This window comes from Neoarius graeffei, chromosome 1 (genome assembly GCF_027579695.1).
Source record: "Neoarius graeffei isolate fNeoGra1 chromosome 1, fNeoGra1.pri, whole genome shotgun sequence".
Taxonomy (NCBI): domain Eukaryota; kingdom Metazoa; phylum Chordata; class Actinopteri; order Siluriformes; family Ariidae; genus Neoarius; species Neoarius graeffei.
In genome coordinates, this window is record NC_083569.1 from 53,908,173 (window position 1) to 53,925,527 (window position 17,355).

The window sequence follows — 17,355 nt, forward strand, 5'->3', positions numbered from 1 at the left end:
CACTTATTACTTGCAAGTGGAAGGATGGCAAGCCTAAAGACAATCATAACTACACAATGGGCAGTATTTGCATCAGTATTTGCAGTATTTTCATACTTTTATACTCTTTAATGAAAGGTGATACAAGGCGGAAGTCTGCGCCGTTTTTCAGCAGTCGCGTCACATGACCAACGCCAGCGAATCAGGAAGGTGGATGTCACAGTGACGTTGTCCAATGAGACGCCAGCTAGAGCTCAGCACAGCGTATTCGCGTATCTCAATGTTTACACAGCACCGGAGCTGATACGATCTAGATTGAATACGTGGACGCTGGCGGATTCCCGTTTCCCCGCTTTTTCAGGGGGGTTAATGTAAACGGACAGTGCATCCGCGAAGAAAACGAGACAGATACGGTCTAGTGTAAACGTAGCCTCTGTCAACTCTTGCTGTCAGGCATTTTGGAGATGCTCTCCAAAAACATCTGTCCTGCATGCTGGTTTCAATCTCCTGGATCTCATAGCCAGTGTCATCCTGTAGTAGGTCAATGTAGGTCTTCATGGGATGCCCTTGAGTTCTTCTTCCTTGTGTAGGCTGCCATGTAACCAATTTTGACACCACACTCCCTTCTGCCCTTTTACAATGTCCTGCAAAAGCCTGTTTCCTGGTAGCAATTTTAGTTGTGAGATGAGGTATGTCACCATATAGTTCTTTGTTGTTCATATGTGATTTCCAGCTCACATTCAAAACTGCTCTCAACATTCTGGTGTAACACCCATTCAAGGCTTTCCTGATTTTCTTTGTAATGGTCCAGGTCTCACAACCATATAGCAGTATGCTTTCAACTGTGGCTTGGAATAGCTTTACTTTCAGGGGCCTTGGGACTTCCATATTTTATTTAGTTTGTTGCATGCCTTCCACGCCAACGCTTTTCTAACCATGATACCTTGCTCAGTACTCTGAACCCATGACCCCAAATATTTGAAGTCATTTACTTCCTCTATAAAGCTGCCATCTACTAGAGTAGCCAGTTAATCTAACTACATATGTTTGGACAATGGGGGAAACCAGAACTACTTCTTTTGGCTGCTCCCATTAGGGGTCACCACAACAGATCTGTTCCACATAAGTTTTACATCAAATGCCCTTCCTGACACAACCCTTCCCAGTCTGTCCAGGCTTAGGACCAGCACTAATTATGCATTGGCTTGTGCAACCCCAGTGGCTGGGTATTTTTACCTAATCTGCATGTCTTTGAACTGTGGGGGAAACCAGAGCACACCCACACAGATATGGGAATAACATGTAGACTCCACACAGAAAGGCCCCCTTCAGCCATGGGGTTTGAATCCAGAGCCTTCTTGCTCTGAGGCGACAGTGCTAACCACTACACCACGGTGCTACCCTATGGAGGAAACACACATAGACACAAGGAGGACATGCAAACTTCACACAGAAAGGCCCCCATCAGGGGCTTGAACCCAGAACCTTCTTGCTGTGCGACAACAGTGCTAACCATTGCACCACCATGCCACAGGTTGAGTAGAGGTGAGTAAGACCAGCTATGTGCTTCCATAATGACATTGGTATTCATTATAATGTTAAATCAGAGGATCATGCTATTAGATCTGTGCCAAGTTTCCCAAAAGCATCATAGCACAAAGATCATCATTAAATGGGAGAGCAAGCAGCACAATGAACACTCTCTCTCCTTGTTAAGATGCTCTTAGTGTTCAGAGGCTTTTAGGAAACCCACCCCTGACTGGTTGCACACTCATCACAAAATGGAAATACAGTAAATATAGGGTGACCAGACGTCCCGGCCGGGACAGTCCCGATTTGGGGTTGTGTGTCCCGAGTCCCGACAAAAGTCTGTCGGGACACGGATATGTCCCGGTTTTCGCCACTCGCGACGTTTGCGACTGAGCAGCGTGGGAATCATTAGCGGAGAAATGTCTGCATTTACTATTTTGATGAATTGACAGGAATCGCAAACTTTCCTGGTTACTGCCCCCTGGCCCTGTGGCATGGGTGTTTATTTAGCCACATTATTCCAGACAACAGAACGTGTTGCCATGCAACAATAAAATAAACATTAACTGGCGCGAATGTTCTTTGTCTAGCAGCTAGCAGCAGTAATGCCGCAGCAATTATGCCGAAAAGAAAATGTACCTTTTCCAAAGATTTACAGGGCACCTACCCCTTCCTCCGAGAGGTGCAGAACAACGCGCACGAAGCCTACTGCACACACTGTAAGTGCTTTGTTCTTGTACTGAGTTGGGTAGCCTATGCTGCAAATGCTGTGCGCTCCTGTGGGGGCTTTCCTCGGGCTGTCGCCCCTCTCCTCCTTTACTGCTGTTTTGTTTGAGTGTATGTTCTCAAATCACCTGTCTCCTTTTTGTTTCTGTTTAACGTAACATTCTGACAGTTTGGCCATACTGAACAGCTTGTTGCACCTTCCATTAAAGTGTTCACTTTTGTACACATCTTCTTGCTTTATTCATTCAGTTGTGGGGAATGGTTAGTAAGGTTGATTCTGACCTAGGCTATGTTGAGGTCACATATCTACTTTTTAAGTTCATGCTATAGTGCATATAATTTTAGAGATATAGCCTGCATGTGCATATGCATTCTTCTTGGTGTTCTCCCAAACAGGTGAAATAAATCAGTTTAAATTTGGCCTATGGACATAGCCTGGCCTATTCTCAGCCATTACAAAATCTGTTGTCTGACCATAATTTAACTGATCTGTATACCACTATGCTACTAGATAACAAAATGCCTGTTTTGTTTTATTTCATGTGAGATGTTGATAAATGTGAGCTTCAACAAAATGATAAGAGCACCTCTCTGAGTGTCACGTTTACGTAAAAAAAAGGTGTGCATGCACGAGCATGGTTGCGCGCAAAAGTGTCCCGGTTTCAGACTAGGGAAATCTGGTCACCCTAAGTAAATACCATCTTACGATATGTCTCCACAACTATTTGATTGGTGAGAAAAAAATGAAATCTCTTGCATGTGATGTTTCCATACGCTTGAAAAATTTTCCTTTACTACTCCTAAATCTCGAACTGAATTATGTTTACAATTCTTATGAATTATTCATAGATGGAGATGTCCCCTGGCTTTCCATTCATATTTCATTTAGAGTAAGAGATTGAAGACTTTAAAGGTCAGACCTCTCAAAGCATTTGCACCCACTTGTTTATATCAAGCCAATCATCAGAGGGACAGATTGAACTCTGCATGTCTTTGTTATGAACCATGTAATTTCTCCCATACATCTTTATGACAGCTTCACAGCCTCAGTAAAGTTGAGGGTTAACATACTGCAGGCTATAAAACTTTTAAGAACACTGGATGGTAAAATGCAACCTAGTTCTCTGTGTACAGTACCCAGGGGTATAAGCAAAATGTCTGCTCACTGTGCAGATGCTTTTCCCTCTTCCTACTGAAGGTCATTTTCACCTAGGGGCCCTGCATAGTCACTTGCACTGTTCCCTACTCAGTGACATTTTCAGCAGCATGGGCTGTTTTGGCAACCTACTGAATTATACAATTGGCCAGGGGTGATGTAAAGGTGGTAAATCATACATGGTTCATGTTGTGCTTCCTTAAAGGGGACATACTGTGGAAAACTGATTTATTTTCTTGTTGTTTTGAAATAAGATATATTGATGTGACTTGGGGATACACTGGATCTTTGAAAGTGGAATGTTACCTTCCCACTCTTTAATGGCCATAGAAAGAAAATAAGTGGATAGAACAGGCCAATTACAAAAGTGGAGAATCTTTCATCACGTCAATTGCCTTTAGTCATACTAACCATGGCAATGGACGGTTGGTTTAAACTTTGGCAGCAAGTATGTTGGCATTCTTTACTAGGCCCTTAAACAAAGTTAGTGTTCTAGCATTGACGATACCAAGTGGAAGACAGTCCCACACTGGTATGCCCAGGGGCATAAGCAAAATGGGTAAAACATCTCATGTTGCTAAAAAATGTCACTGAGTAGGGAATAGTGCAAGTGACTATGCAGGGCCCCTAGGTGAAAATGACCTTCAGTAGGAAGAGGGAAAAGCATCTGCACAGTGAGCAGACATTTTGCTTATAGCCCTGGGTACTGTACATAGAGTACTAGGTTGCATTTTCCCATCCAGTGTTCTTGCATGCATCTTATATAGAATCTCCTCTCATTTTTTATGGTACCACCCCATTAATGTAATTGCAAGCTGACCTAGCGATTAGCGTGTCCACCTCTCGACTGGGAGATCGTGAGTTCTACTCGCAGTTGGGTCATACCAAAGACCATCATAAAAACGGTACCTACTGCCATCTGGCGAATCATGCCACAATATAGATGTGAGTGGGGAATCAAACTCTTGCGGTTACCAGAGGACCAGCCCCCCATTGTAACCTTAGCTATGCAATAGGTGAGAGGCCGAGGGCTATGGAAACGGTGATTGGTGCCACCCAGTGCGCTAAGTGCCTGGTTAGTACTGGGACAGGAGACTGCCTGGGAAGATCAGGTCCTGGCACGGAAGGGACTTTGACTTTTTTTGACCCCATTAACATATGACCACCCATAGCAATCTGAATCAAGAAGATGGATCCACCTACCTAGTTATTCAGCAAACGATACCTGTAAAGAACAAGAAGTGATATCAGGGAGAAAACCCAAGTGTGATGTTCCAGGATGCACAAAAGAAAACCTGAGTCTGCATATTCTTCTAAAGCATCCAGTGAGCTCTCCTTGGCCCTTGATAATCTGGGGAAGAGGGTGTAAATCTCGTGGCAGGCCATACCCATATACCCAGCAGGTCTCCAAGGTCAGCAGCCTTTGTAGTCTTGGGTGTAGCACTGGTTCTCTGGTTGCTCCTTCGTTTTCCTCTTCTGATTTGGATTGATGCATATAAGGCTGTAATCCTGGCACTGCTTACCTCTCAGAGTTTAGCTCCAATTCCATGTGCTGGTAGTGAGGCTGTGGATCACAGAGTTATCATTTAAAGATGTTAGCCAACCAAAGCAAGGCTAATTACATCTTTAATATTTAAAAGCACAGCAGCAAAATCACCCTGTCTTATCCTATAAGGGTTTCATACCATACTAACACGGCATGCAAAACAAGGACCAAGGTGTTTTTGCAATAAAACAGCTTGACAAAAGCATCTTAGGGAATGATATAAAATATTTGCAAAGTGTCTGGCATGTCCCCTTTAAATACAAGAGACAGACACACATTCACATCTATGGGCAATTTGGAGTAACCAGTTGTCCTAACCCACATGTCTCTGGACTGTGAGAGGAAACCTGCGCAGGTATGAAGAGAACATGCAAACTCCACACAGAAAGGCACTGGTCAACCAGTAGGTTCAAATCCCGAACCTTCTTGATGTGAAGCAACAGTGCTACCCACTGCACCACCATGCTGCCTTCTTCATACCAGTCTGTGCCTTTTTATGCCTCCGCCACCTTACGGTGCAGGAGGCATTATGTTTTCGGATTGTCCATCTGTCCGTGCGTGCATCCGTCCGTGCGTGCATCCATCCGTGCGTGCGTCTGTCCCGAAACCTTGTGAGCGCGATATCTCAAAGGCTAATGAAAGGAATTTCACCAAACTTTCATCATTTGTGCGCTTTGGGACAAACATGAACTGATTAGATTTTGAGGTTAAAAGGTCTAAGGTCAAGGTCACTGTGAGGTCAAATGTCTGTCCGAAAACCTTGTGAACACAATATCTCTAAGGCAAATGAAAGGAATTTCACTGAACTTTCACCATTTGGGGACAAACATGAACTGATTAGATTTTGAGGTTAAAAGGTCACAGGTCAAGATTACTGCAAGGTCAAATGTCCATCCCCAAACTTTGTGAACACCATATCTCAAAGACTAATGAAAGGAATTTCACCAAACTTTCACCATTTGTGCACTTTGGGGCAAAGATGAAATGATTAGATTTTGAGATCAAAAGGTCTAAGGTCAAGGTCACTGTGAGGTCAAATGTCTGTCCGAAAACCTTGTGAACACAAGATCTCCAAGGCAAATGAAAGGAATTTCACCAAACTTTCACCATTTGTGCGCTTTGGGACAAACATGACCTGATTAGATTTTGAGGTTCAAAGGTCACAGGTCAAGATTACTGTGAGGTCAAATGTCCATCCCCAAATCACAACTTAATAAGGCGTGTAGTCTACCAGACGGAGGCATCCCCATCGACGCCGTTGGCGTCGAGTTCTATCTAGTTCTTACCGTAAGTTCAAAACAATCCTCTTTAAGACATTTGTTCACAGCAAATAATCTGATATGAATGCCAAAATTAATCCTTATTGATGATTTTATCTTTGAAAGAGGGGTTTAGCCCTGTTTGAGAGTTTATACCAGCTGCCCCTGGGAAAGAGTATGCAGGTTGTGCATGATTGGAAGCCCAGCATGCCTTCTGCTGAACCTTCAGCTGAAGGCAGCTTCATTGGACACAGTAAAATACTGTCCCATTTTCGTTTTGAGGAGAAAAAAAAAAGAGTTTCACCCAGTCTGAGTAGCACAAGGCAAGAAATCACTATCATTGCATTAAGAAGAAGCAGCCCTTATTTTTTTATCACATGTACACTCAAGCACAGCGAAATTCCTCCTCTGCATTTCACCCAGCTGAAGCAGTGAACACAGACATATACCTAGAGTAGTGGGCAGCTATGCTACACCACCCAAGGAGCAGTTGGGGGTTAGGTACCTTGCTCAAACCATGATACAGGGGGACAGGAAAGTGCTCTTCATTCACTCAGCTCCCCTCACATTTTTCCTGCCAGTCCTGGGAATTGAACCATCAACCCTTTGGCTGCTTCTCTAACCTTCAGTCCATGGCTATCCCACTACTCTAAAAATCCATTTAATATAACATCTTCACTGGCATGGTGGTGTAGCGGTTAGCACTGTCGCCTCACAGTAAGAAGGTCCTGGGTTTGAGCCCAGCGGCCAGCGAGGGCCTTTCTGTGTGGAGTTTGCATGTTCTCCCCGTGTCTGTTTCCTACGGGTGCTCTGGTTTCCCCCACAGTCCAAGGTGGCTCTAAATTGACTGTAGGTGTGAATGTGAAGGGTTGTTTGTCTCCATGTCAGCCCTGCGATGATCTGGCAACTTGTCCAGGGTGTACCCTGCCTCTTGCCCATAGTCAGCTGGGATAGGCTCCAGCTTGCCTGCGACCCTGTAGAACAGGATAAGCAGCTACAGATAATGGATGGGGTGGCACGGTGGTGTAGTGGTTAGCACTGTCGCCTCACAGCAAGAAGGTCCGGGTTCGAGCCCAGTGGCCGACGAGGGCCTTTCTGTGCGGAGTTTGCATGTTCTCCCCGTGTCTGCATGGGTTTCCCCTACAGTCCAAAGACATGCAGGTTAGGTTAATTGGTGGCTCTAAAATTGACCGTAGGTGTGAATGTGAGTCTGAATTGTTGTTTGTCTTTGTGTCAGCCCTGTGATGACCTGGCAACTTGTCCAGGGTGTACCCCGCCTCTCGCCCGTAGTCAGCTGGGATAGGCTCCAGCTTGCCTGCGACCCTGTAGAACAGGAAAAGTGGCTACAGATAATGGATGGGGCAGCACGGTGGTGTAGCGGTTAGCACTGTCGCCTCACAGCAAGAAGGTCCGGGTTCGAGCTCTAAAATTGACCGTGAGTGTGAATGGTTGTTTGTCTTTGTGTCAGCCCTGTCATGACCTGGCGACTTGTCCAGGGTGTACCCCGCCTTGAAGTGGCTACAGGTAATGAATGGATAGATGGATGGATGGATAACGTCATCTCATTTAGAGAACAGATACTAAACTGATGATGGATTATCAGTCTTAGGGTGAAATATCCACTATTTGCATGAAAATAAGAAAAAGTCCCATCATGTAGTAAATAACGTTCTACACATATGAGTGAGATACTGAAATCGTGCAGGTCCAAACTATCTATCAAAAAAAAAACAAAAAACACACATTTCAACGCTGACCCTAAATTGTGCATGAGAAAGAGATTGACACATCGTACAGCCAATCAATGACTAGTACTCGAGAGCGCCTGGTTCTTTTTGGCCAATAAGAAACGGGATACTCGAAGTGGGCGTGTCTAGTGTTGAAGGCAAGTTCGGTTGTACTAGTTGTGATGTGATGTGCAGGGAGGGGTGTGTGTGTGAGAGAGAGACTCTCTCACTACAGTAGAGCTGGAAATCAGACGGAGCTACAGTAACGGCGCTGAAATTTGTTACCCTGCTGCAAGTATTTCTGGAGAGTGATAGGAGTGAGCGATATCACTGCAGTCTCCTGTTTCGGGGAAGAGCTGTTGAGCGACGGCTACAGCAACGGACCATTAAAGAAAGAAAGAGCAACACATTGGACTGGAAATGTCTGAAAACAAACCGAATGATGATCCGAAGTTGTCTACAACGGATAGAGTTATTAAATGTGAGTGAAGCACGCCATGCTACAATGGCACAGGGTGGTGGGGGTGTTTGTGTGCACGAAATAAAGCAAAATATGGACAGTTTAACGTATGCAAAAAATAACATGTCCATGTTGCTCGGGTTAATGGTGCAGTAAAGCCTTGTTTAGGAGAGAAAAAGGGTGTTAGCCGGCTGGAGTGGTGAAAGTAGGAAGTAATTAGCGAGTTAGCAGTCGCTCAAAATGACAGCGTTATATATTGGAAGTGTCCGTGCGTTTGTGTCGTATCGTCCCGACATGTTCATGTCGCCGGAGGGGATTGTTTCTGCGCTTACCGGCGGTGTGTGTTTACTTTGCTCGAGATGGCGTTTATAGACGCTGTTTAGCAAAGCGCGCGCGCTCCAGTGTAAAGCAGCCAGTCCACCCAGGTGTTGCTCAATGGCTCGGAGTGTGATTCTCATAGCACCGCTGATTCTCTGTCTCTTTTCCCTCCTTTATTCAGTTCGCGTTTGCTCAGGCTGCAGTTTGACAGGCTGTGGCCCGTGTTTTGGAAACCCTCGTTTTTCTGTTTCTCTTCCTTCTGTCATGATTCATATTATTTTGGTTCTTCTGTAGCATGATGGGAATTCCAGCGAATCGAATCATTTGGCTCGGCTCATCAATAAGAACCGACTCGCAAACGATTCATTCTGATAAAGTTTGCACTATGGCTGGAACAGGCCATTTGTAGGAATTGGTCACGTGCCAATTTCCCCCTAGCAACAAGCCCGTGGTGGGCAAGCTAACTTGGCATTCCTTGACAACCATAAGAGTTTGACTGGCGATGCTAAGCAAGCCATTTCTATAATAGCTGTTTTTACCTTTTCTACTGTTTTTTTTAACCCGAATTTTCGTCTGTACTTGAAAAAAGTTTGTGGTTTTAACGTCTGTCGTAAGTTAAAGCGAATCATTGGCTGTAACTGAGTTGATTAGATTAGATTCACTTTATTCGTCCCACATCGGGGAAATTCACGTGTTAGAGTAGCAAGAAAATGTCAAACAAATAAAAATTAGGCAAACGAAGGATTAAGTACAGAGGGTTATTTGCATTATCTACCGTGAAAAAGTATAGAAAAATTGCCTTATATATATACACACACACATATGGTCCTTTTCCACTACCCTTTTTCAGCTCACTTCAGCCCGACACGGCTCGCGTTTCGACTACCTCAGAGCAGCACGACTGAGCTCGCTTCAGCCTTGCTCAGCACCCAAAACTCGCACGGTTTTGGAGTGGGGCTGAAGCGAGCCAAACCGAGCTGAGTGGGGCTAGGGGCGTGAGCAGACACTCCCCTGTGCACTGATTGGTGAGGAGGAGTGTCCTCACATGCCCACACACGCCCCGCAAGCACGCTGGGATCTGTAAACCCGGAAGAAGAAGAATTACGAGAATTTCTGAAGCCTTATGCGCCTCGCCTCATCTATACGCTCTTGCCAGTATCTGTTGGCGTTGTCAGTGACAACAAGCCACAGCATCAAGACCAGCAACACTAACGACTCCATGTCCTCCATGTTTATTGTTTACTATCCGGGTCGTGAGACTACCGCTTAAAAGATCACTGATGTCACTGTTTGCGTCGCCTAACGACATCACATGACGTCCACCCACTTTCGCTAACTCCACCCAATGTGTCCACCCACTTCCAACCAGCACAGTTCAGTGCGGTTGTAGTCGAAATGCAACTCCAACAGCCCCGCTCAGCTCGACTCAGCCCAACTCAGCACCGCACGACTCAGCCGCGTTGGTAGTGGAAAAGTGGCAATATATAAAAATAGTTTAAGGCCTATATTATTGCACATAATTGCATCGATGAGAGATGGCAGAAGTAGTAGTGGCGAAGTAGTGCAAATGAAACGACAAACAGGTTATTGGTGCTACGTTACAAGTTGTGGATGTTATACAGTCTGACAGCAGCAGGTATGAATGACCTGCGGTATCTCTCCTTCTTACACCGTGGGGTTAGCAGTCTACTACTAAAAGAGCTGCTTAAAGCCCCCACAGCCTCAAGTTGGTCACCGCCGAAAGAAATTCAGGTGCGAAATGGCGGATTTCTCAGGTATGTTTATAACTTCTCCTTTTCTACCTTTTATCATTTGCTTAATGTGTGAAGATTCTTGAAAATAAATACAGATATATCTGCCATTTCGCACATGAATTTCTTTCGGCGACGACCAACTTGAGTCCAAAAAACTCTTACAGCCAATGATTCTCTTTAACTTACGACAGAAGTTAAAACCACAAACTTTTTTTCCAAGTACACACGAAAATTCGGGTTAAAAAAAGACAGTAGAAAAGGTAAAAACAGTTATTTATAGAAATGGATTGCTTAGCATCGCCAGTCAAACTCTTACGGTTGTCAAGGAATGTCAAGTTAGCTTGCCCACCACGGGCTTGTTGCTCGGGCGAAAATTGACACGTGACCAATTCCTACAAATGGCCTACTGTAAACATGCAATCTTGCTGTATCTTCTAATCAGTAAAAGCAACACTACGTTGCATTTTTTTTAAAGTCTGTTTTCATGATGTCAGCATTTTTGTATTAATGTGTCTGTGAATCATTAATTATTACCTCCTCTGATAGCACTTGAGGGGGTGCGGGCAGATCCTCCCTGTCCTGCTGATCAGACACACACAGCTTAGAGTCGAACTCATGATTCATGATTCACACTAATAACCAACTCACAAGGTAGAAAGAGGTTTCCATGGAAACATTTTGATTAACAGCATTAGTGTTAGAAATAATAAAGGGGGGGGGGGGGGGAATAGCAACCCCAAACCTGTTCAGCTTATAGGTTTTATGTGAGCCACCTCTCAAGATTCAACTAAAGGAGCCAATTCAAAGAACCGACTCTTTCAAGAATATCTAACTAGTGGTGAGACATATAGGACTGTGCACAAGTTAGGCTCATGCAAGGAAATACTGTAGAGCAAATATGTCTTCAAAAATAATGACAGTAAATGTTTCTACATTTAGAAGATATTATAAAGTACACAAAACAGTAGTAGTAATAACTTGTATAGCGCCTTTCTCAAAACCCAAGGTCGCTTTACAACTATAGGGGAAAAAAAAAGTCCACCAAATAAAGGTCAGGATGTCATTCCGATGGTGTAGCAGCCACGAAAACAAGTTCAGCACAGCCGCTGTGACGGCACCAGGCAACATCACTCGGAACATCACGCCATGGATCCACAAAGCGAGCACAGACGCACCGCTATGCAGAGTGCTGGTATGTCCTAAACCACCTGCGCAGCTGCTGTGACGCCACCGAGCAACATCGCTCGGAACATCACACCAAGCACTAAAGCACTGCTGCACAGCGCACTGGACAACCATGATGTTAAAATGAGCAACAAGCTCACTGCAGTCCATAGCTAGGAGCACAGGCATCACCCACAGCGAACCAAGGCCTGGAGGGGAACTGATGCCCAAAACCTGATCCGGAACTACAACCAGTGGACAAAAACACTCTAACAAACGTCAAACTACACAAACACAAAAGAGAAAATAAAATAAGCTGTGGTGAGAAGCGGCAGCCAGAGTGCACATGGCGTATTCTCAACCGGAAACGGGGGGGGTCTTTAGGCTGTAGCCAAGGTAATAAATGAAACGGTCAATATTTACTGTGATGACACTTTGCTTTTAATAATTAATAGTCTTGGGTACGATGAGTGCAGTTTGATAAGGCAATGAGCCGTAAGTTTTTTTTTCTGAGCACCTTGCAGAACCAGTCACAGCTCTTCTGGACATGTTGACGGTCACATTTACTTCTTATTTTTGCAGCAAAACCCAGTAGCCTTCATTAGCTTTTTTTTTTTTTTGCCTGAAAAGTGTTTATGTAATACGTTGCTTTTTTTACTGACATATGGACTTTTTTTTTTTTTGTATACCTTTTTAATTTTATGCTGGAAAACAAATGATTGAAAATCTAAAATGTTTTTGTACTTCGCTGATGTAGAAATCATCATAAAATAAAAATCTATAGCAAAGTTTGTACCAAAAAAAAGGTGCTTAAAGTGCCATTCCACCATTGGATGTATTCTTTGGCATAAAATACAATATATTTTATGACATGACTAGACAGAGAAATCTTTTAGCTTCAAAATGATATATCAAACATAATTTTTTGACGACAAGTATATTAATTTTGCGAACAAAGTCACCTACCCTTTTAATTTCCGCGCGGTAGTGAAACGTGATGTCATCGGCAGGTTCCCCTTCTTGTGTACCACATCACAGATTATCAGCAATGGCGGATAGAACGCGATTTCCACTTGTCGATCGCTGTGCCGATATTCACCATCGACCGTCTCCTTTGGGCATCACTTGCTATTTTCCTTCGCTTCTTTTCCGAAGCTGACAATCGCGTTCTATCCGCCATTGCTGATAATCTGTGATGTGGTACACAAGAAGGGGAACCTGCCGATGACCTCACGTTTCACTACCTAGCGGAAATTAAAAGGGTAGGTGACTTTGGTCGCAAAATTAATATACTTGTCGTTGTCAAATTATGTTTGATATATCATTTTGAAGCTAAAAGATTTCTCTGTCTAGTCATGTTGTCATAAAATGTATTGTATTTTATGCCAAAAAAATACATCCAATGGTGGAATGACACTTTTTAAGACTTTTGCACAGTCCTGTACCGTATATACTCGCCCACTAATTCTGTTTAGAGTTTTAGACCGGCTAACCCAAAGCTATATTTCTGTCGTAATCTGGATCTTTAACTTTTGCACAACTCCTCCTCCTCCTTTGACGCTCCTTGAACCCAACAGGCTATATGATCGTCCCTTTCCGGCACCCATTTTTAACACTGACCAGCTCGGGACAGAGTCTTTGTACCTTACAGTGACCAATTCCCCTGAGATCTCATTGCGCTCTCCTTCAACCAAGTTGAATGCCAATATGCTGCCTTGCTTGCAGGCAAGCACTTTAAATCCTGCTGTGATCCATTCTTTGGATATGCAGTGCTGTATAAGTGCACCCTTCTGATATGAATTGATTGCTCTCATAAGAAAGCCCTCTGAGAGCTGATAAGTCTTTTGCTATCAATCTTTTGGCAGCGTCTCGTTAAGACGCCACTCTGAAGAGCAATTTCCTCAGCTTGGCTGGAGCATGCAAGCGAAAGGGCTGGGAGTTCCTTTGGAAGGCTCCTGCATTATAAATATTTCACAAGATCACGGCAAAAGGTATCTGAGTAACTGAAGAGTGGTGCAAAGTGCTTTGCTCAGGGTGAATGGAGTTTGAATAGGTGGGGATGGAAGAGAGGAAGGAAAGAAACTCTGCTTCCTTTCTTACCTCAAACCACCTGATGTAATGAGCTCCTGCAGTGACTTATAGGATGAAACGGATGCTATTTTCTTATAAACGCTTTGCTTTGCCCTTCACCCCCTAATCAGGCTTTCGTCTAAACCGGGGAACAGGGGCGCTGCGCCCTCTTACTCTCGGCGTGCACCCTCTTACCGAAATGCCGATTGAACCCCAAGTCACACTTAGGCCATGCACTTGTATGCTACTGCACAACATGCAATCTTTCTCAAAACGATCTTTTCTCCGTGAAAACATCCCAACAACACCACGTGACGATGTGTCTGATCATCAAATACGTTATAATTACTCCAAAAATATTCCAATCATAGTAGATACACCGCCAGACGGTGCAAAAACGATCCGAATTGGCGTTTCAGACCGAGGCGCCATGTTGTTTACTTGTTGCAGCTGCTCTCGCGAGATTTGACATGGGTTACATACAAGGTCAGCTGACTTGTAGAGCGAGATTTCTCAAGACTGAATGACCTTTCACCCACCGGCGCGGGAGCTTTTGACAGAAGTAGTTCGCGAGTTGTTTTTGTTGACACTTGGGCATTTAAAGATGTCATCCCGCGGCACGAAGCGGAAGAAAGCCAAAGACTGTCCGGGGCAGATGATGATTACTTCTTTCTTTTTCAATGTTGACAGACAATTTGTTACAATTCCCCTCTCAGATAGCCTCAGAATGTCCCATTGGAGCCTCAATTTTTCAAAGGCTTCGCACGGCGGAAGGGGGGGACAACCGGCACCACCACCCCCCCTCCCCGCTTTGCTCCCTCGCCATGGTGAGCGCCCTCATACTAAATTTTTCTGGAAAAAACCCTGCTAATAGAAATATTACTGCTAGGAAGAGAGTGACTTGCAGTGCTGCAGATCTTCCATTGATCACCTCTGTCCAGAAAGATATAAACCAAAACGTGTACGTAATATAGCACTTCAGGTTTTACGAGAACGCCTGGTATTATTTCTTCGATTCAAGCACAAGACATGAACTTGATTAGGCAAGTGCAGATTCATTTTCCGAAATGCTGCGTCAGTGTTGGGGATAATATTTATTCAGCTGCCTGAGAAGCCTTTCATTTGTTTACCTGTCCTGCTCCCTGTATTTACTGCATGGACGGTCTGTCTCTACTGCTGGCTGCTTGCTGACTTTTTTTTTTTTTTTAAAAACCATAGCCTCGCTGTTTATAAATCAGTTTCCGCTAATGCACGCATAACGTACCAGGCCATTCGCCTGCACCTTTTCTCCTTTATGCCCAAATTTTCAATTTTAAAGAAGCTCAGAATTCAAAATTGATGAGTGATTTTATTTATTTCCTTGCCATTCAGAAGAGATTTCTTTTCTTCCGTCAGTCTAGCTGCACAATAAAGATATGGACTGTTGAGCAGTGTGTCCTTCGCTTTAAATGATCCTGTCTGTTATGTAATTTCAGTGTTCCTTGAGGGGGTTTTCTCGTCAAAGAAAAGACTCGCTCTTTATGCTAATGAGCCTTTGTGTGTTCAGAAAGAGGATCCGAGCGAAAGAACACACAAAAGAAAAGCTGATGGACAGGCGTAATCCACAGGTGTGGCTGAGTAAGAGCTGAAACGCTTTCATTACACCTGCTATTCACACAGCTACAGTGCGTTTGCTCGCTGTGGAGGAGTGCGGATTACTGCAGGGCAGCCTGCTCTCAAAGGGCACCATGGATTTGATGTATTATTCAGCTACAGCGCAAACAAATTAAGATTTAGTTTCAGTATGGACGAGGCTGTGTGTAGGCTCGATGTAGAGCAGCAGAATCTGTGTGTCCTTTTTTTTAAACTCCTTTTTAAGTGCACCATTGTTCTGCAAAATTGAAAATGACTGCATAATTGAGGTAATTTTATGTTTCCTGTACAATTAGGTTCATTACTGAATCAAGACAATAGTTGTTTAAAATAATTTCTAATGATGAGATTATTTCTATGGTTTGCATAGTTCTACCTATCAATTTGTGCTCATTTGAAGCAAAGAGGGATTAAAAGCCATTTGCTTCTCGTTCCCGTTCCAGCCCGTATGTGTGTGTCTTGGATGCCGTGGTGTTTGCTTCATGGGAACTTAATTTGATCCAGAGACTTGAGGTGAAAATATGACCAGACTGAAAATGTTGCAAATGCAGAGAAGTGGCGTATTAACATGGCTAACTAGCTGATGGCCGGTCAGTGCTGCGCAGCTATGAAGCCAGGTTAGTATCATTTTGAAGCTTGAGTGGCCCTTAAAGGAGATACGCAGAACCTTTTTTTTTATTTTTAAATCCATTTCTGAGTGGATAGTATCTCCATCCTTGACTCTTGTATGCTGCATAAATGGGAATAAAAAAAGTATATTTTTGAGAGTTAAAATCGACCGCAAAGTTGGCATTCGAGCTGCCCTGCTGAGCCAGCCAGCCCTGAGTGCGTGACGTCACGGCGGGAACCGGTGCTATAGACCAAAGCCAGACTCGGCAGTGGCCTCTTCGTTTGGATTTATTGGAGATTCTTCGGATTCCTCGGCTAGCAATACATCCGACTGTGATAGTCCTGAAATTGGTGTGTGTGTGTACATGCTACTGCTACACACGTAGAACCGTATCAGTTCGATCCATCGGAAAGTGAATCCGATAGTAACACGTCGGCCACGGAGGCCCCCGCCTTACAAAATAAAGCCAGAGAGCAAAGCCGTCTAGAGAATTGGATGGAATTGAACTGACAGTCTCATGTGACTCTCATTAAAACAGGATAGGCATTATAACTTATGCAACAGACATGTACATGCATGCACTTTCACTGATAAAACGTAAAAGGCTAATTAAATAATCAGATGAACTGAGACAATCATATTCTGAAGCAAGTTAAATAATCTTATACCGCTAACTTACACACACAATACAAGTTACATGGATTAATCTAAATGCAGGTAAACAACGAGTGTTATGTAACCAAATGAGAATCGCATCTCACCCGTCTGTGTTCTCGCTTCTTGAAGGCCGATCTTGTGGCCGATTTGTTTTGAAACAATCTGACTTTCGGGTCTTCGTTCATTCACTTCTTCCATGTAAGGCAGAGATATTGCTGCTGAGGCAAGCATATCCAGCGGGAACAAAAGAAAAGCATATCCAGTGGAGAAATCTGACTGCTGGTCCACTCATTCTCCATTTTCTCCTTACGGAGTACTCTGCCATTACTGCTCGGCTCACGCTCTGGGAGAACTGGTGCAACTGAACTTGCTTTCCTTTTCTTGTAGTTTTCTTTTCCTTTAATTGTTGGTGCTGCACCCTCTTTCAATACAGGCTTATAGCCAACGCTCCTCAACAGATCAGAGGTCTCGTACGAGTCTTCAGTAAAATGTGCAGAGCAGAGGAGAGACCACTTCGTAGGCGCCCAATGCGCCCGTGAACTTCTCGCAAAATGCATCCAAATCTTTGCAGTTTGAACATTCTTGGGACATGAATGTAACGTAAATCCACCTTCTGTCGTGTTGCTGCACCCGCCAGCAACACATCTACGTGGCATGGCGATAAATTAGCTCAAAATGGAGGATCGGAGTTGCAGTCAGCTCTGTGTTTTAGTATAGCGGAAATGGCGATGAGACCGATAGACTTCCTGCTGTGACGTCACAGATGT

The 17,355-nt window shown here is 44.1% G+C and overlaps 2 protein-coding genes across 5 annotated transcripts in view; one reads left to right on the forward strand and one right to left on the reverse strand.

Moving 5' to 3' along the window:
• Positions 1-4,894, reverse strand: part of LOC132894594 (B-cell scaffold protein with ankyrin repeats-like) — a 153,072-nt gene extending 148,178 nt beyond the window's left edge. For all 3 annotated transcript variants that reach the window (XM_060934650.1, XM_060934660.1, XM_060934640.1), the window contains exon 1: positions 4,780-4,894. In XM_060934650.1, the coding sequence (XP_060790633.1) occupies positions 4,780-4,886 (107 nt within the window). In that variant the 5' untranslated portion in view covers positions 4,887-4,894. The remainder of the gene's footprint in view (positions 1-4,779) is intronic.
• Positions 4,895-8,124: 3,230 nt separating this feature from the next.
• The window catches only part of LOC132894605 (protein phosphatase 3 catalytic subunit alpha), a 246,988-nt gene continuing 237,757 nt past the window's right edge, over positions 8,125-17,355 (forward strand). For both annotated transcript variants that reach the window (XM_060934673.1, XM_060934682.1), the window contains exon 1: positions 8,125-8,404. In XM_060934673.1, coding sequence (XP_060790656.1) covers positions 8,344-8,404 — 61 coding nt within the window. In that variant the 5' untranslated portion in view covers positions 8,125-8,343. The remainder of the gene's footprint in view (positions 8,405-17,355) is intronic.